The sequence below is a fragment of the Galleria mellonella genome, unplaced genomic scaffold, assembly GCF_026898425.1.
Source record: "Galleria mellonella isolate WM207_F2 unplaced genomic scaffold, CSIRO_AGI_GalMel_v1 utg35, whole genome shotgun sequence".
In the NCBI taxonomy this organism is placed as follows: Eukaryota; Metazoa; Arthropoda; class Insecta; order Lepidoptera; family Pyralidae; genus Galleria; species Galleria mellonella.
Genome location: NW_026442082.1, coordinates 4,384,948 through 4,409,321, shown reverse-complemented (window position 1 = coordinate 4,409,321; position 24,374 = coordinate 4,384,948). Strand labels below are relative to the sequence as shown.

General features: G+C 35.9%; 1 protein-coding gene across 1 annotated transcript in view; it reads left to right on the top strand.

The window, feature by feature from the left end:
• LOC113513499 (uncharacterized) overlaps nucleotides 1–5,583 on the top strand; it is a 29,982-nt gene extending 24,399 nt beyond the window's left edge. The window contains exons 4-6 of the mRNA XM_052896833.1: nucleotides 382–517; nucleotides 1,504–1,647; nucleotides 2,659–5,583. Of these exons, the coding sequence (XP_052752793.1) occupies nucleotides 382–517; nucleotides 1,504–1,639 (272 nt within the window). The 3' untranslated portion in view covers nucleotides 1,640–1,647; nucleotides 2,659–5,583. The remainder of the gene's footprint in view (nucleotides 1–381; nucleotides 518–1,503; nucleotides 1,648–2,658) is intronic.
• Nucleotides 5,584–24,374: the final 18,791 nt, after the last annotated feature.

The following is a 24,374-nucleotide window of genomic DNA, read 5'->3' as shown; positions in this document are numbered from 1 at the left end:
TGGTTAAGACTTTTTATCAGGTGGGCCGACAACTAGTTCTTCTATTCTTCTATTTATTCTAATTTGTTTTAATTCTAATATATATATATATTTGCATGGCTGTGTTTCGGTTCGAAGGGTGGGATATGGCATGAATTTACAGGGTACAGAGGAATAACATCCGAGTCCTCAGGAATGGCAACGCATGGGGGGTATCATGGGCGAAACAGTATACTCTGTTATGTCCATGGTACTGCTCATGTCTATAGGCGACGGTTTCCATCCACTTTCCATCAGGTGGACCGTCAGCTTGTTTGCCATTCTAAGTTGTATAAAAAAAGCTAGGGAAGTAACAAAGAAAGAAAAAAAAAGTAATGAAATTGTTGCGTATAATTATTTCAGTGCTGTTCATCCTGGGAGCGATATCAGTATGGCTGACAGAGTACTTCCTGAGGCTGCAGCACAACGTCATGTCCGTTGAAGACCTGGACAACGCGTGGTCTTCAGACGGCATGGCTGAACTGGGACTGTCTTTCTGGTGAGTATCAAAATTAAAAATATCTTGTCTTTGCCAATATTTTTTTTTTAATAATAATCACCTAATAATTGATAAGAAAGTGGGTCATTTTCAAAAAGTGTGACCCCTATTTAAGTCCCGTGGACCTCTTAACTGTGCCTTTAACTTCCAAATCCCTAGAAAGGCGGACGTCCCTAAAATATCGAACCATTTTGTAAAATACTCTCTGAAGACATCAACTTTTCTAAAGTTTACTGAATTTTTTTATACAACTTAGAATGGCAAACAAGCTGACGGCCCACCTGATGGAAAGTGGTAACCGTCGCCTATAGACATGAGCAGTACCATGGACATAACAGAGTAAAATGCCCATGATACCTCACATGCCATTCCCGAGGACTTAAATTAACGCCATATCGCACCCTTCAAACCAAAACATAGCCATGCAGACAACTGTATTTTTTGTCTTCTATCGTTATCTACAGTCGGCTATTTCATAACAGCCATAATCAGATAGTATCTTGTGAAATTTTACGTTTTAAGGAGCAATCTACTGACAGCTACCAGAGGGAGACTTTGTACATAAGTCGATTGCTTGGGTACCTCTGTCCCATTCGTGTTTCAACCGTAAAGCAGTTGTGTTTGCATGGCTGTGTTTCGGTTTGAAGGATGGGATATGGCGTGAATTTACTGGGTACAGAGGAATAACACCTGAGTCCTCAAGAATTGCAACGCGTGGGGGGTATCATGGGCAAAACAGTATACCCTGTTATGTCCATGGTACTGCTCATGTCTATAGGCGACGGTTACCACTTTCCATCAGGTGGGCCGTCAGCTTGTTTGCCATTCTAAGTTGTATAAAAAAAATGCTCTCTCAGAATGACTTTGTAAAGCTTTTTAAGCTCTAGTATCCAAATTCAATACAAGCCAGTATTATGTATATTCACTGAAATTAGATAGAAATCTTTGTTGCTTAAAATCATCCAAATGCTTTCCTATATTTCCAGGTTGGTAGTGGCAGCGGCTGTGGCTGCATTCATCAACGACATATGCGTCCTGGTCGCTATGTCGGACGGCCGCGACGTGGAGACCATAGCTCCGGCGCTGGAGGAGAAGGTCAACGGGGCGATCATGTTGTACTAGCGTTATAAGTAAGTCTCGTACTATTTCGTAGACTTTATTCTAAAAAAAACATCTTATAAAAATATTTTAGCTATTGAAATGTTTTGTCCTTTTTTTGCGATGAATTGTCAATTTGAATGACAGTGACAAGACTAATAGTTAAAGAAGGTTTTTTTTTTATTTATACAACTTAGAATGGTAAACAAGCTGAAGGCCCACCTGATGGAAAGTGGTAACCGTCACCTATAGACATGAGCAGTACCGTGGACATAACAGAGTATACTGTTTCGCCCATGATACCGCCCATGCGTTGCCATTCCAGAGGACTCAGGTGTTATTCCTCTGTACTCTGTAAATTCACGCCATATTCCACCCTTCAAACCGAAACACAGCCTAGTAGGTTTGTTGGATTTAGTTTTTTTTTATTAATAATAGAGATATTTGTTGTTCATATTTTAGTTGTAACAGTAACTGGATTGATTTACGTGTATTTTGTCGAGATTGCTTGGCTAGAATCGAGTTTATTCGGGGCCGTTCATTTAATTTTGAAATTGATAAAATTTCCTTAACTTTTACCTAATCATAAACCTGTGTAGTTTTTTTACTAGGTTTTTTACCATAAAACTATTTTGTGAACGACGAAAAAATGCCGTCCCCTACACTGAGTACTTCACTTGATATCCTTCATTGATATATTATATATTATACATTTGTGTATTACTGTACACGGTTTGTAAATATTGAAACTCCCAAAAAATTGCTTCACATTTCATTTTTTTCCAAAAACTTCAACTAATCCCTTTCTTCAAAATTGCAATAATAGAAATATTTTTACCCAAAATTGCAAAAAAAAAATATCCTATCTGGCAACATTGGCCTGATTGCGCAAAAATAAAAATCAGTCCGGTAATTCTTAGAATTTAAATATGATGTTTATTTACGAAATTTTAAACCAATAGAAAACAGATCTTGACTCAAATATGGAAAAGTTATAATAATTTTATTGCTGGTTGTACATGACAATAAAAATACTGTTTCAGATCAAGAGCAGATACTGACAAAGTTTTGGAAATGGTACTCAACAGAATAAACAACAAAGTATATTCAACAAACTTGTAACTTTATAAGACTTCTATAAGTACATATAAGTACAACAAAAATGTTGACGCTAACGGAAAATACAAGTGCAAGTGTAAAGTCCAACTTACAAGTTTGTAAGACTTGTATAAGTGCATAATATTACAAGTACAACAAAAGTATTAACAGTAACGAAAAATGAAAGATTATCGTATGAAGTCAAAACATGCAATTTTTATAAACTTGTATAAGTATATATAAGTAGAACAAAAGTCTTTATACTAATACAAAGTGACAGTATAAGATTGTGAAGTAAAACTTAGAATTTGAAGACTATTTAAAATTTTTACGACCTAAAAATGTGTTACAACAACAATTTGTTCACATTGTTGAATATTATCAAGTGACAGTACGCATTCAAATTTGATAATGATTTACGCAAAACTGGTAGATCACGTAAGAGCTTGTATGTTTGTAAGACTTGTATTGGTATTAACACAAAAGACTTGTATAAGTAAATGTAAATACAACAAAAGTTAACACTAAGTGTTAATGTTTGTTGTAAGTATATTTTATAAAGTTTATACTAGTTTTTTTTTTTTTTGCGAGTCGTGCATTGTCTGGGGGCCCTGACGTGGTTAATCCAGCCCTGTTTTTATAGGGTTGGTAACTTGTGAAATGGGTCAAGGAAGTTTTTCCTAATGGAAAATGATAGTATTAAAAATCACAATTTTTGTTTTAAAGGCTGGCTTTATACTAGTACAGGTTTTATACTTAGGATAGAACTGTTATATGACTAAGATTGGTGCCCAGGTAGCAATTATTCGTCATTTTGACGTCGATTTTCAGTCACCGACCATAAATTGATTTAAAACTTATGGCTTATTGGAGTCTTGCTACCTGAATAGTTTGTGAAGCAAGCCTGTAAAGCTAATCACAGCGGGAAATGATAGAAATAATATGCTTTATTTCAATAACACATAGTATTATAAATAAAAGAGAAATCTCAACTAAATTAACGTTTTGAAGGCTGAAGTTAGTGTAAGTTAGTTATATAAGTATAACTAAGGTTTCTTAACATTCACCGCCCATAATTTATTTTTATTATTTGTGTAGAGTGTGCGAGAGATTTTAAAATAAAAAAAGAAAAAAAACTCATCTGAGGGCCTACCCTGAAATGTTTTTCGAAACGGGACCAACAAATTTGATGTTAAAAATACATGAAACATAACGTTTAAAATATCGTTAATATGGACTGTTATGATAGGATTTATGACGAACGAAATGTTAAACTCCATCTACTGGGCTAATTTTGGTTTGGGAAAAACGCGAAATTAAGTCAGAAAATTCGGATTTTCATTTCATGGTAGATTCTCCTGTTCTTCAAATTTCAAAAGCAATAAGTTGGCTAAATCTTTATCATATTGTCTTGCACAAAGTATTTTTTTTTATTCTAATTTTTATTGAGGCTTCAGTATACCTACCCTAGGTATACTACTGTGCCAGCCTCATAGGGAATGTCTGAATTTTTTTTTTTTATGCAACTTAGAATGACAAACAAGCTGACGGCCCACCTGATGGAAAGTGGTAACCGTCGCCTATAGACATGAGCAGTACCATGGACATAGCAGACTATACTGTTTCACCCATGATACCCCCCATGCGTTGCCATTCCTGAGGACTCAGGTGTTATTCCTCTGTACCCAGTAAATTCACGCCATATCCCACCTTCAAACCGAAACACAGTCATGCAAACACAACTGCTTCACGGTTGAAACACGAATGAAAACTGAATATTAGATTTGTCGTGTAAATTTTTCAGGGACACCTTTACCCACAGATATAGGCGTTTGGCATTACGACTGCCAGATTGACGTATGAAATATTAAAAAAAATACTTTGTAATCTTTAGGCATTACTTTATTTTATTTTTGAAAATTGACAAATAATTCAAATGTTATCTTGTTTTTTTACGAACATTCTTAAGCGCTTATATACAAGTGTACATTTTGTAGCTATATTTCAGTTTATTGTTGGTTTCACGCGTGATTTATGTTTCACATATAAAATAGATTATGGGCACTGTGAAGTATATTGGTATTTTAACTGAAATGTAAATGTTTCCGTCCAATTTATATATATTTTTATATAAACCTTATATTAGTCGTAAGCTGAGTTTGTATACGTACTTGTAATTTTTTTTTATATCACTGACATCACAGTAGGTATGGGTAATAAATATATATATATATATATATATATACTGGTCCAATTAAGAATATGTCAAGTCTGTTATCCAACAAATAATATTGGATAACAAACTTTTAACTTATTCGAAAATAGATATCCGACCGATATGGGCGATATCGAAATGGATGATGACCTTTTTCTGTCATTAATGTCCAGAAAACCCAATACATAGATATCGGCTCAATATCCATATTACCCCTGCCTACTATATACATCACAGAGTAAATATAATTATTATTGACATTCCAAAAATGTTGCCAGATTTTGCTCGGAAATGGCTAAAGTGGCAATAGTTTTGTTGTTGTGGCAACCCTTATGTAGTCCACATCAAGATTCGATTTTTAAATGTGAACGTTTCGTTTTTCGTAAACATTATTAATAACGAATCGTGAACGGACCCAAGTATTGAATGTAGAATAGCAGTAATTTGTCTTATGTACCTTAAATTATGATATATTTTCCGTCCAATGTTACGTATTTACCGTCCAAAGTTTATTATAGATATATTCAGCACATCACGTTGTAACTTAGTCGTGCCATTAGAGTAAGATTGTATTTTTTTTTCAAATTATATTTAAGCTCTATTTTATTTTCTCTTTTGTGACATAATTTTCTGAAATATAATTTTATTAATATTATATCTGCATTTTTATTTCTGCATGTGACTACATTGCTTATGGCATTCTATGGGGGAGGCATACAACTTAGAATGGCAAACAATGTCCACCTGATGGAAAGTGGTAACCGTCGCCTATAGACATGAGCAGTACCATGGACATAACATAGTATACTGTTTCACCCATGATACCCCCCATGCGTTGTCATTCCTGAGGACTCAGGTGTTATTCCTCTATACCCTGTAAATTTACGCCATATCCTACCCTTCAAACCAAAACACAGCCATGCAAACACAACTGCTTTACGGTTGAAACACGAATTGGACGGAGGTACTGAAGCAAACAACTTTTGTACAAAGTCTCCCTCTGGTAAACAAAAAGACGTGTAAGTTTGTAAAAAAGTTTTGACGTTTATTAGTAATAGAAAGATGAGATTTATAAGTCGTGTATTTGGTTATAATACAGAGGCATGAATGAAGTGAAAAAATAAATATAAATAAAACTCAAATACAGAATTTGACTATATCAAAAATAGTAAATACAATATCTTGCCGTGTAGTCCCGGCATGGAATGGGCTGCCCCTTCCTTTCCCCTAACTATCGTAAGAGGCGTCTAAAGAAACGTTATGATCGAGGAATGGAATAGACACTATGGACAGACTTTTAAAATATTACTGAAACTACAGTTACCAACCTGTCTGCCAAACGTGGCAACTACTAGCAAAATCCTCCCATTAGTAAACTGCCGTAAGAAACAGCCCTGTTCCTTATGACAGTCGATGGAGGAGGTTTATGTTCAATAATCGTCAGAAAACGGCTATCATGATGATGATGATATCATGATGATGATTGTGAAATAGAATATAAAAGAGCATACAGTCTACAATAAGGGGCTCTTCAAAAAAGATATATTATGGTGTCTTCAGGGTTCACTCTTGTTGTCCATAGACTACAGGTTCTGTTTACCATAAAGCTTTGGCTAGAAACCATCAGCCAATTGCCACTAAAGTTGAGCAACTGCGAACATCAGAATTTACTGTGAGCGTGTGAGTCCCTCATGTATTGCTATTCATAAAAGCTAGACTTGAGAGTTTTTTTTTTAGCCTTGTTCGCGATTTCACTGTAATGCTAGTTTACAGCACAGATACGAGCGGGACAGAAGTACCCATGCAGCAAACATATTTAGACTCTTATTTATTTATTTGCTCTTATATATTTACTTTTAACATAGATTATAACAAAAATGTACACAGGTGGACATATCCCTTAAAGGGATTCCTTCTAGTCAACCTAGAAAACCCGAAAGGAAGAAGAAGGAAGAAAGTATAAGGTTTGATTTTTAATTTTTTTTATACCACTAACGTGGCAAATAATCATACAGTTTATCTGATGGTAAGCGATTACCGTAGCCTATGAACGCAAGCAATACCAGGACATTACGCGTGCATTGCCGATTCTGAAGCACCTTGTTTACTCCTTTTTTTAAAACTTGTTTACTGTAGTCTCTTGGAAAAACGATAGGGAGGCTCATTCCATAACCTGAGTCTTATTGGGAGAAAACATCTCTGAAACCGAGCTGTACGCGACCATCCAGACTCTAAGGTATGTATGGGGTGAACTCTCTGTCCCTGTCCTTGAACATGATAGAAAATGGTCGTGGACATCATATTGAACAAGTCCTCTGAGCACAGTCCGTTGTACAAGCGGTAGAACACTTAGAGTGAGGCAAAATCCCCGATTCGATACCGCTTGTAAGCCTGAGATCATCGACAATTCTCATAGTTCGTCGTTGCACTCGAAGGGTTCAAGCTGGCATCTAGATGCTCCCGTCCATAAAAGGCAGCAATACTCTATGATTTTACCAATAAAAATATATTTAAAAGGAATAGTAGGTTACAAATTGGTATAGACATAGAGCAACAAACAAATAGGTACAAAGTTTATTTCCGTCTACGAAATCTTGTTAGGTGAGCAAACAGCTGTGAGCTGTGGTCACAGTAGCAAGCCATAGCGATTTGTTTGACCTGATAATGAAACTGAAATATGATGCAGCATACCTTAGAATATATAGATAGAGCATCGAATCTCACAAACGAGTCGGCTTTTCGTCAGATAATTGTCAAATTAGCTGATTCGTTTTTTTATTACTGTTTTATATACTTACGCACTATATATAATACTTATAATCTATCTTGACGTATTTATATTAAATTATGTAATAAATAAAATGAGTTTTTTCGCATTAAAATATGCAAACAGTATAAAACAAAATAAATATAGAAATTATAAAGGAAATACTTATAACTATTTGTCACGGAAAGTTGTAGGAAAAAGTTGACCCGCTTCTCTCGAAGTATTTGTATGGAGCTACTCTATCTATATAATCTAAGTATCACATAGACACACTAGTGTAGAGACAAAGGAAAACTTTTTTTTCTTGTGTTTTAATTTTAGTACACCGATGACGATTGATATTGTCCATCATATAGACCGTATGCTTGATTCCTATTTTTGCATGACGTAACCTTACCTCAAAAAATATGTTAAATTGAAGTTTTTAACAGTTTACGAACGCCATATCTACTTTACGCTCAGGCGCCATTTCTTTAAATCGACTTCTTTATCTAATAAGTATTTTTATTTGATAATTTCGTGAAATTATTGTTTTCCGAATCATCATAATCATTTGTTATTATTCCTTATAATAAAAATCTTGCTGTGATATCAAATTAAAATTATAATTTTAGAAATTGATTTAGAGAAGTCTTGCTTTGGTTTCGATCCCACTGTTATTATGTAGATACTTCAAGAACTACGAAATTAACAACATTTCATTTATAAAAATTCGCCAAGTCCTGTTACATACAAAACAAAAAAAAAAATCCAAAAAAAATTCTTTATTATTCTTAATTTATTTCTTTTTTAAAAGAATTTATCGCTACATGCCAGCCAATATGATCTTAATCCTACCGCCCGTGCATGCCGTCGTGATGCCTTATTGGTGCTATTTTCTCCGTTGTGCCACTCACCAGACTTTTTGAGATGTAGTTCAAACAAGATAAAATTGCATTTGCGGTATAAATAAATAAAGAGATATACAGGTAGATATTTTTATTTATTTTTTATAGCTTTTGTAATGTCCCATAAATAAGTAAAGGTGTTTGTTTTTTCAGAAAACTCGACATTAGTGTATTTAAGAGGATTAAAGTCGCATTTTCTTACTGTCCGACCCACTGAAACTGCGCAGAGATGTTGCATCTCTATGCATCTTCTACCGAATTTATCATGGGGAGTGTTCTGAGGAATTGTTCGGATTGATACCTGCTGCTGATTTTCACTACCGTACAACCCGCCACAAACTAAAGTTTCATACCAATCATCTGGACGAGTGGCGGTCTTCCACCGTGCGTTTTTCAAGGCACTTTCTTCCACGCACAACCATTCTTTGGAATCAACTCCCAGTAGCAGTATTTCCGAACCGATACGACAACATAACCTTCAAGAAAAGAGTATATTCCTTTTTAAAAGGCCGGCAGCACACCTGCAATGCCGCTGGTGTTGTGGGTGATCATGGGCGGCGGTAGTCAATTACCATCCATTATGGTCCCCATATGAGTCGAATTTTAAACTGAAATTATTGTAATTTTTATTTTCAATATTTGCACGCTTGACCTTAGCAGATTTTGTAAAGTATTTTTTAATTTATAAGATCAAATGTTTTATATCCAAAATCATAGCAAATAAAATTATTAATATTATTCATACTGAATAACTTACTACGTTTTTCTTTTCAAACAATAGTTTCGACCTCATCCGGAAGTCTTTTTCAGGGTGAGCACGGTGCTTTGCGTCGCAGCGTCTCGCCTCAAACAAATAAGTAGGTCATAAGTTTTACTAGTAGTAATATTTTTTTTTATATTATATACTATTGTAATCTTTTGAAGAAAACAATAAAGAGTCTCTATCTATCTATCGTACATACCAGGTTTTTTTTATGGCTGAAAATGGTATGGCAACCCCGCCTGCGCTAACGGGATACGCTGGCGGAGCACCAGTGAAAGGTGATAGATGAGAATGAAAACAGGCCAGTTAGCCCATCATGATGAATTCATCAGGAATTAACCATGATAGTTTCCAGGGGAAACCGCGTGGAGTTCGATCTGGTTGGGTATATTGCTAGCAACGGGATTCCCAGTCTCCATTACTAACAATCCCTTTCCCCCAGTAGTAGTAATATTAGCTTATACTTATTGAGGTGATTCATACTATCACTAAAGTAAGACAAAATTCTAAAGCGAGTCGTATAAAAGCGGACTTTTGATAAACCTATTAGATTTCGGATCACGGATCGAATTCATCGGCGTTGATTGAATTCGTCCCGGCCGTTTTGTGACTAACCTTTGATTTGTTGTTTTCTTAACCTTTTGGGCTATACGCGAAATGGAAAGGGCTACTGAATGAAATCCAAGCGAGGGGAGGGGAAAGGGATTATATTTACTTGAACTAGGTGTTATTTTATTTATTTATTATTTAACACTTTATTGTACCAACATAATAGGATTTGTTGAACAATTTTCAATACGTATAGTGTTGTACAAAAGGCGGCCTTATTGCTAAGCAATCTCTTCCAGATGACCTTTGGGTAGATGGAATTAAAGCATAAATAGGTAGGTGGCGTGTTAAAAAAATAGATTTGTAAAATTAATAAATATCTGTGACAGCATAGTCATATGCACATACATCCAAATATATACATACACATACATATACATATATAAATATATATACATACATATATACGGAGGACTAAGTGATTATAAGGATAGGTAGTGGGATTTAGCTAAGTTTTTAAAAATAGGCAAAGATTGATTGAATCTATCTCTTATACCTACTTCGAGCTGACCCGTCGCTCGTATCCAATAGCTAGGACGGATCGCTCTGTCACTTACGCGATCGAGAACTTTTTTTATAACACAGGCCAAGGAGTATGCTGCTCACCTGATGGTAAGTAACTATCGCCGCCCATGATCACCCGTAATAACAGAGGCATTACAAGGGTGCTGCCGGCCTTTTAAAGAGGAATATGCTCTTTTCTTGAAGATTATAATGTCGTATCTATTTGGAAATACTGATGCTGGAAATTGATTTCAAAGAGTGGTTGTGCGTGGAAGAAAGTGTCTTGAAAAACGCACGGTGGAAGACCGCCACTCATCCAGATAGTTGGGATAGAACTATAAAAAAATCTCTGTTAGTTATTTAGTATATCAACCCTCACTGGTGCTCCACCGGTGTATACCGGTAGGTATACACCGGGGGAAGTCACTATTTCATTTTTATCCATTAAAAAAATGGTGTCTGGACAGCATATACAGATACCATAGGTAGCTTTATCATTCCATTATAATCCATTAAAAAAATCCAAACGAATCGTGCCATACTGGTATTTTTTTAATTGAGATAAAAGTTAATTATCTCTGTTAACAGAGGAACGTGACGAGGACTGTAAATTTCTCTTGTTACATTTCTCATGTCATTTTCACAAGTTTTCAAAGATTGTGCCCTACATATTTAATTTGTACTCATTTAGTTTGACCCAGTTAAAGAATTTTATTAGATTTATTCCATTTTTTTAAAAATAAAATATTTTTACGTATGAGTATTTGTCTCTTTTAAAAATATACCACTGAATTGGCAAACAAATATACGGTCTACTTGATGGTGAGCGGTTACCGTAGCCTACAAATATCTGCAAGACTATGAACATTACGCGCTTGATGTCGACTCCGAAGAAACCTCTTTGCCACTGTTTTGAAGAATCCCATACAGTACTAAATTTCACTCAAATCCATTTAATTGCTTAAGCGTATTCGAGTATTAAATATTTTAATTAAAAATTCATATTTTTAACATTTAGCCGCGCGATATATATCCAAACTGCGGTTGCCAACCCGCCTGCCAAGCGTGGCAACTATTGGAAAAACCTCACATATACTTTGCAGTGGACAGTCAACGGCTGATAAAAAAAAAATACAAAATTCTAATATTAGTAGTTTTTTTATGCAACTTAGAATGGCAAATAAGCTGACGACCCACCTGATGGAAAGTGGTAACCGTCGCCTATAGACATGAACAGTACCATGGACATAACGGAGTATACTGTTTCGCCCATGATACCTCCCATGCGTTGCCATTCCTGAGGACTCAGGTGTTATTCCTCTGTACCCAGTAAATTCACGCCATATCCCACCCTTCAAACCGAAGCACAGCCATGCAAACACAACTGCTTCACGGTTGAAACACGAATGGGACAGAGGTACCCAAGCAATCGACTGCTAATTTTTAACTTTCATTCACTACTGAGTACATGAATTCATTCCTCTCACATATTTTGTAGATATAATGTATAAAACTTCAGATCACGAAGTGAAATAGGTCCACGTTCATTGGGTCGCCGCCAACTGTTTGACCTTTGAACTTTATTGGGTCTCAGTTTATTGAAAATTGGAAGCTAGGTGGACTGCAAAGTCATGTGAATAGAAATCTCTGTCTCACTCGTGTTTTTGCCTACTACCAAAGTATACAGTGGGGTTGTTTCTTAGTGAGTGTCTGATTAGAGAGAAGTGTGGACTGAAAGACGATGTAGTGACAAAAATCAAAAAAGGAATGTTGCGTTGGTTTGGCCATTTGGAGAGGACGGATGAAAGAAGAATTACGAAAGAGATTTATCGAGCTAGAATGAATGGAGATGTCGGTAGGGGCCGCCCTAGACGGACGGACGTATGTCGACCAAATAGGCGACGTGCTGAAGAAGGGCCAAATTAAAAGTACCCGTAACCGGCAAGCGTGTATGAAAAGATTGATGAATGTGGAAGAAGCGAAAGAGGTTTGTTTGAATCGAAGCATTTGGCGTTCCATTGTTTCTGCCTACCCTAATGGGAGATGTACGTATGTATGTATGTCATTTCTCTAAATCCGTCTCTTAACATATTATTTAAATTTATATACAAATACACTTAGATATTTAAAAAAAAAAACTTTTTTATATTCGATATATAAAAAACTTAGAAAAAAAATCTGTGAAAATTAAATATGTTAAGGAAAGCCATTTATTTCATTGTACAATTGAAACGCGATATCTGAGTAGGTAATGAATTAATAAATTACAAAATTTATATAAGTTGAGTTCAAAATTTGTGTACATTTTGAACTGAACTGAAATACATTTTGTTATTTATCAATTACGGATCTACCTTTGTGTTTGTTCTATACTTCGATTATATAGATAGAATATCTCCACTTCGAGAAAGACGGGTCAACTTTTTCATACGATTTTGCGTGATAAATAGTTATGAGTGATTCCTTTATAACTTCTATATTTATTTTGTCTTATAATTTCTGCATCTTTTTAATGCCTAAATACTCATTTTATTTATTAAAAACAATACGTCAAGATACATTATGCGCATAAGTATATAGAACACTGATAAAAAAAGTCAGCTATTTTGACAATTAGCTGATGAAAAGTTGACGCGTTTTTGAGGCTCGATGCTCTATCTATATGTCTTTATTGTGTATCATAGTTCAGGTAGTTATATATATATATATATATATATATATATATATATATATATATATTCTAAGTATATCCTTTCAGATAATATAAGTATTTTTTTTTAATTTGTTTACAACTAATAAAGTTATAAAATGACAAACATACTCGTCAAAAAATACAACAACATTGAGGACCTCCACATTTTTGAAGTCGGTTGAAAATATTACCTACCGTTTTTCGTCAATCTGGTAGAAATATCGAGAACTCAAGGCTCTCCTGTCCTTAAAATAGCTTTATTACTCGCTTCATTTCAGATTACTTTCATGTAATTAGATGCCCGGTTTGTTTCTCGTGGGAGTATCAAATTCTCATTTGTGTTTTCAGATAATACAAGTGTCTACATTTTTCTACGCAGAAAATAATTACTTTAAACGTTATAAAGATAAATACATAGATAGATATATAATTTATTTGTATCGTTTACAGTACATAAGTAATAACAGACATAAATACCTATATACGCAAAAAAGAAATAAAAGAATCACAACTTTCAAGAAAAGAGCATATTCCTTTTTAAAAGGCCGGCAGCACACCTGTAATGCCGTAGGTGTTGTGGGTGATCATGGGCGGCGGTAGTCACTTACCATCAAGTGAGGCGCATGCTCGTTTGCCCCCTGTGTTCTAAAAAAAGAAGTAAAAAATTTAGGTTAAAAGATATGGCATTTCAGTATTGCGTCATTGTCTTCTAATTGTTCTCTTCAAAGAATGATACAACGTTTCTGGTTTTATAAGTTTTAAATATTGTTCATACAATGTCACGTTTAATCAGGAAACATACGTACAACTTTTGAACAGGTACGAATAAAGTCTGGAATTCGGCTGAAGTTTTACTGATACGTAGTTTGTTTGTTGGTACTAAATTTTTATTTTCTGCGTACACCATTGTGTAATCGTGACCATGAATTTAATTAACGTAACCTAGTTGCAGTGCTTAAGTTATTTTCTTTTTTTATACAACTTAGAATGGCAAACAAGCTGACGGCCCACCTGATGGAAAGTGGTAACCGTCGCCTATAGACATGAGCAGTACCATGGACATAACAGAGTGTACTGTTTCGCCCATGATACCCCCCATGCGTTGCCATTCCTGAGGACTCAGATGTTATTCCTCTGTACCTTGTAAATTCACGTCATATTCCACCCTTCAAACCGAAACACAGCCATGCAAACACAACTGCTTCACGGTAGAAACACGAATGGGACAGAGGTACCCAAGCAATCGACTTTTGTACAAAGTCTCCCTCTGGTATATAAGCAAGGTTATATCTTATTTCACGTTTTACATAATAATAATTTGTAATTTATTTTAATGGATGAAAATGAAATGGTGAACCCGCCTGCGCTATCGGTATACACTGGCGGGGCACTTGTGAGGGATGATAGGTGAGGATGAAGTAGGTCAGTTCAGGTCGGTTAGTCCACCGTGACGAATCTAACAATAAATCAATCACGATGGTTTCCAGTGAGAACCACGAGGAGGTTGACCTGACAGGGTATATTGCTAGCAATGGGGCTACTAATCCCCATTACCAACAATCCCCCCAATAATTTGTAATTAGTTTTATACATGTAAAAAAAAAAACACTATCTTTTTATCATCCCCTGTGAAGCCGGAGTGGATCGCTAGATTATTATAACATTGGAAATAAGATATAAGCTAGTGATGTCGGTGTCATTGTATATTTATGTAATCTTATATGAGCGTTCAGGATAGACGTCCTTCTCTCACTTTACTATTCCTGTCGAATAATTCATAACGTTATATTATATTTTCATAAAAGATCCTTCAAGTACGGGACAAGCTTATTGGAGTTATATAAAATTCTAGTGATATACTACTATGCTATGCTATGCTATGCTATGCTATGCTATGCTATGCTATGCTATGCTATGCTATGCTATACTATACTATACTATACTATACTATACTGTACTATACTATTCTCTATATAAAAATATTATACAGAAATATATATATATAGTAGATAAGTTCATATACGGGGTGTATTTATGGTAAATTAACTTTTATCCACGACTTTTGCTGGCTAATGGCTGGCTGGCTGCTGACTTTTGATTAGGCTGTGTTGATTTCTTTTTAATGGATGAAAATAGAATGGTAACCCCGCCTGCGCTATCGGTATACACTCGTGCGGCACCAGTGAGGGATGATAGGTGAAGATGAAGCAGGTCAGTTGGCACATCGTGATTTCATCGAAAATTAATCACGATGGTTTCCAGGGGGAACCGCGTGGAAGTCGATCTGTTTTCGTATATTCTAGTAATGGGTCGTTTTTATATCCGCAATGTTGATGGTTGCAACATCTTTGTTTTTGTCATATTTAAATATGGTCACAGAAAAACTAAACTGTCCCATAATTTCACTGCCATATCCATAACCGCTATTGCCACAGACATGTTTAGAAATAGATGAAGCAGATATCTCCAATAGGAAATTTACACGTGCCACTGTTAAAATACTTGCTTCTATATTACAAAAGTTATTTAACCAAACCCCCTCCCACGCTTCCGAAAGTAGTACCTGTAAAGATGAGGGGGCAATAGTTAATTGTAAAACACTAGTGAATAGCTGCGACTTTGTTTGCATGACTGGAATATATTGATTGGCCGAGATAAAAAGTACGGCTTCGCGAATGAGAGGTTGCCGTACTATAAGTACGAGCCCCTGCCGGTCCTGGAATGTGACAGCGTCAGGCTCTACTGGGACCGGTCTGTCATCACGGACATTACAGTTCTCGCGAACAAACCTGATATCGTGGTGATGGATCGGGCACACTCGAGGGTGTTTTTGGCACCATACCGCATGACGAAAACCTCGTGAAAGCCGAAACCGAGAAAAAGAGAAAATATCTCGACCTGGCTCACAAGGTGACCGAAATGTGGGGGGTGACGTGCATCGAAATCATTCCAATCGTTTTGTCTGTGAACGCTCTTATCCCAACCAGACTGGAACAACACCTCAGACGGTTAAGAATGCCGGCGGCTCACTCCTGGGAAAGAAGCAGAAAGCAGTACTCTTAGATACTGCCTACATATTACGCCTGTTTCTCTCCCTGGGGCCCTGAACCCCGGCCGACTGTGCTTCTGCCTGGGGTTAGTTTATCCTCTCCTTAAGAGGGGAGATGTGAACTTTGTAAAAAATAAATAATAATAATAATAAACTCTTTATTGCGCACAGTAGAGATGTATACAAGGAGTATTTGTACAGAATGTGCATATACAAAAGGCGGCCTTATTGCTAAAAGCAATCTCTTACGTAAATAGTAGATAAGTACAGAGAGAAAGGTAGATGGCGCAAGTCAGACACGGTAAATAGAAAAAAGTAATCTAATAGAATGCATATTATTATATCATTTATATACAAAATAACACTAAATTACATAAACATATATATAATATAAATAATAATATATAAATATACTAAACAAATTAGAGAGATACATATGTAAGTAATGAAATTTTACCTGCCTCTTGAGACAAGACATTGCTTTGATGTAATAAAAAGAGGTAAAGAGTTCCAGAGACGGATAGCTTAGATGGAGAAAGAATAAGAATATAATTTAGAAAAATGAATAGGAGCTCAATTAATTAATTAGTTTTAATTATTTAATTAATTGAACTGTTCAAGCGCCAGGAGGTAACAATACTTTCTCTTTTATAATATTATATATCATACCTACTTGTACAACAATTAGTTCTTTACCTTAAGGCTGTCTTGAAAAGATTGCTCTCAGCAATAAGACCGCCTTACTGTACTCATACAATTGTATCGTTGTGTTTGTAAATTGTCTTGCTTATTTCCTATAGTGTATAATGCAAATAAAGTATACTCATTCATTCATTCATTAGTAAGTACGAATATTAAGTGGGATGTAAGCTTTTTAAATTAATGTACAGAGTACGAAGGGACAATAGGTAATTCACAACGGGGGCTGTCAAAATGTAATTGGTTTTTTACGGCGTCGTAAAATATTATGCTTTAGAATTCTCCAGGAAGGGACACGGCACTGAGAAAACTTTTTCGTATGCATGACATATTTTTACAGAGTCTTCATTTATTAGTTAAGTTTTTAATCCCATAAGCCATAACTGCCATATTTTGTTTGTAGCGTCAAATAGCAAAACAACCAAAAATACTCATATCCCTTTTCTGTTGTCACAATTTTATCAAACAAGGTCAGTTTTAATATAAAATATAAATTTTAAAAGAAAATACATCCAATGTCAGTGTTCAGGATATGACATTTTATTGAAGAGACCTCGCCCTCAATTTTTATATATTCACTTTCTTTTAAAAGAGTAAATTGAGTAAAATGTCCTTGCATTAAAATGTTCAAGGTTTACAAAAACTTGTATATAATTTTATTTCAATTTAGCTTTTGCCCGTAACTTCGTATTTGTTCTAAAGAAGTAGGTAAATTACTTCTATATAGTTCTAGATGGATGATAAAACGTCGATGGATAGGCAGAAATGTGCCACTATAAACGTTACCAAAAGCTTAACTGCAGTTGACGGTCGTATAGTTATAATTTTATTATATTAGTAATATAAAATAATAAAATATTTTTATTTTTGGATTTAGAAGCCAAAATGCAAGATTTATTACATTTTGGCTTCAAAATTTGATTTCAGCACATGCATCTGTTTGTTAGTCTAAATAGTAGGGATGTGTAATATAATATATAGAAATATTTATATATTGTGATTACAATATCAACAATATATTAAATACCTGTTATTTAATATATGAGTGTAGTATTGAAATGAATGTAGATATCTGACTGATATAGGCGATAACCTTTTGCCGCTATTAGTGTCCTGTGTAACCCAATATATAGATCAGAGTGGTAATGATATTACCCATACCTACTACATACTACCGCTTAATGAAAAATAGCATAATGTATTGCCCATCTGTTGGATCACATAAAATATACTGTGACACCTATGGCGTTTAGGGAAGGCATTGTTAGTAATGGGGAGGTTAGTCCCTATTTCTATCAATATACCCTATCAGGTCGACCTCCAAGAAACCAGATTTCTTCGAGGAAACTATTGTGACTAATTTATCATTGAAATCGTCACGATGGGCTGACTAATCTATCTTTTCATCCGCAGTAATCCTCTTTTATAGGTGCCTCACCAGTGTGGTATATACTGGCGGGGCACCTATAAAATAATGCAGATATTAATAATTATTTTAAAAAAAGCATTAAAAAAATGGCGTTCCCTCACACGTTACCAATCTTGAGTACTAAGGGGTGTTATTAGACGAGTAATTCACTTACACAACTCTCACATTGTGGGGTTAAATTCTAATTTGGAATCACAGTGTAATCATAATTCTGAGAACCAATATAAATTCACAATAGAACCGTAACTAGATTAGATACGGTTGTCGGTGGCCCGTAATGTAATAGAATGAAACAGAGTTGAAAATAAACGTTTATTTTGATAAAAGTGATCACTAGTAGGTACTTTTAAAATGTTATTTGTTATCACTTTGTTGAAAATGATGAAATTAAACAATCGCTTACGCTATTTTATCGTCATCAAAATAAGACAGGGTTCCTCACAACTTTAAATCGGAATATTCACGTACAGTGCGGATTCAGAGGAACTTTCTCCCGCGAACGTTAAGGTTGTGGGATGATCTTCTTGTCGAGGCTTTCCCTAGAAACTACTTTTTTTATGCAACTTAGAATGGCAAACAAGCTGACGGCCCACCTGATAGAAAGTGGTAACCGTCGCCTATAGACATGAGCAGTACCATGGACATAACATAGTATAATGTTTCGTCTATGATACTCCCTATGCGTCACCATTCCTGAGGACTCAGGTGTTATTCCTTTGTACCTTGTAAATTCACTGCTATAACCCACCCTTCAAACCGAAACACAGCCATGCAAACATCTGCTTCAAGGTAGAAATACGAATGGGACTGAGGTGCCCAAGCAAGCGGCTTTTGTATAAAGTCTCTCTCTAGTACAACATGGTACTACAGCATCTTCAAAAAGAGCATATTAAGGTTCCTTAAGGGTCGGCAACGCGCGTGACATCCCTGGAGGTACAAGCGTTTATAGGCTACGGTAACCCCATTTACAATCAAACGTGCCTTATGCTGACTTGTCACTATAGTTGTATAAAAAAAAAATTGAAGCGATCTATTAAATTAGTTCAAAATTCATGGTAACAAAGTTGTAAGCAAAAGTTAGATAGAAATTTATAAATAAGGTATTCACGTCGCGTTAATAAGCAAGCTGTAGGTACCTACTAGTAGCTACTTGTAAATATTATTTGTTTTAATATAAATAATTTTATTTTAAGAGTTCCACGAACGTCGTTATCATTATTTTTCACGTATTAAACAATTCCCCCTAAACAGGAATCTATTTGTATTCCAACCTTGGAGAGGTCCCAAAATCGATTATTTTTGTTGTACCTATAACCAGCTATAGTTGTTAATGTCTCCGTTAATTTTTAAGTAAATATATAATAATAATAATAATTAATAATTAATTAATAATAATTAGTTTATTCATTTCCACAAATTACAATATATTGATTATTTACTTTATACGAAATAAAAGTATCGTAATTTGTGGGAGATCTGGAGCCTAAACTAAGTCGTAACTTGTATCTCAGACACCAGGTCCCCCCAATAAAGTAGTGACAATTCACAGTAAAAGGTAGTTGCATAGCGTATATGTATCTTTTATATGAATCTTTAGGAGCCTTGAGTAAGTAATGATCAATAAAATGTTCAGACAAGCAGTGGTATGGTGGGCCTGGTTATTGAGTTCCCTAAAATATGGTTGAGCGCAATTGATGGCTGGCTCACCCGTCATACTCGTAGACGGGTGCTGTCTGTAGGGACTGGTCTGCTCTGGTCACTGCAACCGATTCATTTCATTGTTTTGTTTCAGTTAAGTTCTGAGCCACCTGCGTCCACTGTCTCTATGCAATGCATTTCAAGTCGTCACTCCTCACGACCCCCCAATAGATGAGTGGAGGGTCGTCCTACACTGCGGTTGCCCATACGGGGTGGCTACTCAAGAATCTTTCTTCCCCATCAATCATCGGTTAATGGTAACCCTTCCTGCGCTACGGTATACGCTGGAGGAGCACTAGTGACGGATGATAGATGAAAATGAAAATACAGGTCAGCTAGCCCACCGTAATGAATACACCTGGAATTCAGCACGATGGATTTTAAGGGGGCCACGTGGAGGTCAACTTGACAGGGTATATTGCTAGCAATGGGAAAAACTTACGTTTATCATCTGTCTAGTATTAATAAACAATGCTACTTCAATTTAGTTTGGGAATGGATACCGCTGTATGATCTATTTGTCCATGGTTGTTTACCCTATTTTATGGTTTCCTAACAAAATCCTAATAGATATAGATAAAAATCTTTATTACTTGGCAACATATTTTGTAGCCATCAATCACAAAATGTTTGTCCATACAACAATGAAGGGATACCTCGTATAGTGGATAGCTCTAACAAAAGATCTGAAGCAGTTGGCTTCATCGATGTAAAATGTTATGTATAGGGTCCCGCAGCTTAAAAGCGTAATGAAATATGTTTGTACACAAAAAGTAGCTTAAGAAGTCCAAGAGGGAGACTTTGTACAAAAGTCGTTTGCTTGAGTACCTCTGTCCCATTCGTGTTTCAACCGTGAAGCAGTTGTGTTTGCAAGGCTGTGTTTGAAGGGTGCGATATGGCGTGAATTTACAGGGTACAGAGGAATAACAACTGAGTTCTCAGGGATGGCAACGCATGGGGGGTATCATGGGCGAAACAGTATACTCTGTTTTGTCCATGGTACTGCTCATGTCTATAGGCGACGGTTACCATAATTATTTTGAATTAAACTACTATACCGATTTTGATAAACAGATCAAACCTGTAAGTATATTCTTACAGATAAAAAAAGAATTTTTCAAATCGGTTTATAACTGACGGAGTTATGGGGCAACAAACATAAAAAAAAATTCAACCGAATTTGGTTAAATTTTTTTTCAACCTCCTTTTCGAAGTCGATTTAAAATATATAAAATTCAGAATTCAAAACTCTAATATTTTAAAAACATAACGAGTTAAGGGATAGATTGTTAGATATTTGAATGTAATAAACTGCATATAAATTCTATTCCTTAGATTGCCTGGAAGAGATCACTATTAAGCGATAAGGTCCCTTATTGTTGCCTCTTTATCTTGCCTTTATGTAATTATGTTTATGTAATTATTAATATTGTTAATCTTTATCATTCTATGAAGAAAAAAAATATATAAATAAAAGAGGTTTCATTCATTCATTCTATTGATAAATTGAACAGTACTATATTTATTATGGAGAGCCCTCTTCACATTATTTGATAGAAAGCCACGACTGGCATTTAAAGGCCCTGAATGGTATTCCAAATCCAATAATACATATAATATTTGAACGAAACCGTACCGGGATTAGGTTGGTATTGTATAGATATATCGTTACTGGAACTTTCTAAATATTTTGATCTTTTTTATATCATCATCATCATAAGTTTGCTTAAAGTCGTTTGCTTGGGTATCTCTGTCCCATTCGTGTTTCAACCGTAAAGCAGTTGTGTTCGCATGGCTGTGTTTCGGTTTGAAGGGTGGGATATGGCAGTGAATTTACAGGGTACAGAGGAATAACACCTGAGTTCTCAGGAATGGCAACGCATGGGGGTATCATGGGCGAAACAGTATATTCTGTTACATCCATGGTACTGCTCATGTCTATAGGCAACAGTTACCACTTTCCATCAGGTGGGTCGTCAGCTTGTTTGCCATTCTAAGTTGTATAAAAAAATATCAGCCTTTATCTGTTCACTGGTGAACATAGGCCTCCCCCTATAGAGTACCATAAGGAACGGTCCTAAGCCACCTGTACTGGCTAACTCCCTATAATAAATTTGAGGTCATCACTCCATCTAGTAAAGGGTCTTCCTACACTGCTTTTGTATTTTTTTTGTTTTTTTTTTTATAATAATATAGCTGATATTAGTATTTAGTGCCTGTAAAAAAATTATTTCGCCGTGTAGGTCCCAGCATAGAATGGACTACCCCTTTCTTTCCCGTGGAACACCCACGTAAGAGACGACCAAAGAAGCTTATGGTGGAGGGATGGGCAGCAGCATCTTTCTTAAAACGTCTGTAAAGACCTAACTGTGGTTGCCTGTGGTGAATGGCAGGCAGTCATTCGTGGCAACTATTAGCAAAACTCCCCTTATGGGGAATGCCTTTCTTTAGCATATACATCTACGTATAGTCTATTTCAATAGAGGTTTAATGAAAATTTAAACAAATTAATAATTGGCCCGACCTTATGCCCATTTTGTCTGCTCAGATACTTAGTATCTGTATGTATTCGGATGCACATAAAAAAATATTTGAACTGGGTACAATTTTAATATAGCAGATATTCGAAACATTTGTCGTTTCATTTTCGTGTCGCCTCACTGTTTGTATAATTATCCACTTTGGAAGCAAAAGTGGGGAACACAGACGGAGAATAACGTTTTGTTTTGCCCCTTTTGTAACTGTTGGTAAATGTTTTTGTTTTGTTTTTACTTTATGCAGCGAAGTATGGTTTCCATTGCATTAAGTTTTATATCGAGTTATCAATATGTGTCGCGTACAATACCAACATTGTTGCTAATTACATTTTGTTTTCATATATTTTATTTATTTTCTATTGCACAATAAAATTTGTACAAATGGCGAGTTTAATTTATTATTATTATTTAGGTGTTTTTAAATTAACATGGTGGCAAACAAGCATACGCTTCGTCTGATGGTAAATGGGGTTACCGTAGCCTATGGATGCCTGTAATATCAGGTATGACACACGCGCACGTTGCCGACATTTAAAAACCCTTACTGTGCTCTTTTTGAAGAACCCCATACAATAGTCTTTAGGGAAAACCTCGGCAGGGAGCTCATTCCATAGCCTGAGCGTTCATTGGAGACAGCGCTTCTAAAACCGCACTGTGTGGGGGGAAAGGATTGTTAGTAATATGGACTGCTAGTCACATTCTTAGCAATATACCCTGAAACGTCGACCTCCATGTGGTTCCCTGCTGGAAACCATCGTACTGAATTCCAGGTGTGTTCATCATGATGCTAACTGACCTGCCTTTTCATTCTCATCTATCATCCCTCATTGGTGCCTCGGCAGCGTATACAACGTTAATATTATATTTTTTTATACCATTGAGGTGGCAAACAAGCATACGGCCCACCTGATAGTAAGTGGTTACCGTAACCTATGAACACCTGCAATACCAGAGGTATTACGCGTGCGTTGTCGACCCTGAAGAAACCTTTTTACCCCCCTTTTGAAGAACACCATGCTGTAGACTCTTGGAAAACCTCGACAACCATTGGGACTGGGAGGAAATATTTCTGGAACCGCGCAGTATGCGACCATTGAAGCTGTAGGACATGAGGATGAACTCCCTGTCGATGGCAAACCGTACGATGGTAGAAAGTGGCTGTAGGCATCATATTGAATAATTCCTCTGAGCACAATCCGTTGTACAAGCAGTAGAACACACGGAGTGAGGCAAAATCTCTCCTAAGACGGTTTCGATACCGCTTGTGAGCCTGGGATCATCGACAATTCTCATAGCTCGTCATTGCAACGAGTCGAAGGGTTCAAGCAGGTGCTCCTGCCCATAAATGACAGCAATACTCCACGTGGGGCCGGATTTGCGATTTCTAGAGCATTAACCGCTGATCCGACGTGAAGTAATGCTTCGCTCTATTGAGCACACCGAGTTTTTTGGATGCCAGCTTCACCTTATCTTCGAGGATTATTATTATTACTATTCCATTATCGTCTATTAAAAAAAAACTGCACTGTGCAAGTTCATTTTGGTTCTAGGGTATTTTATTGTCACTAAAATTCACTGATTAGCTTAACTTTTATGATTTATTTACGCCTTTTTTTAGTTCTATTGATTCTTTCTCGATTAATTTTCACTATTGTTATACATTTCTTTCATCATTCTCTTTCTAGAATTCAACATAATGATTTCCAGGAGGGGACATAGGGAGGTCGACCTGGTAAGGTATATTGCTAGCAATGGGGCTAGTAGTCCCAATTACTAATAATTTATTCAACCCTAATGACACCGTGTTATTAA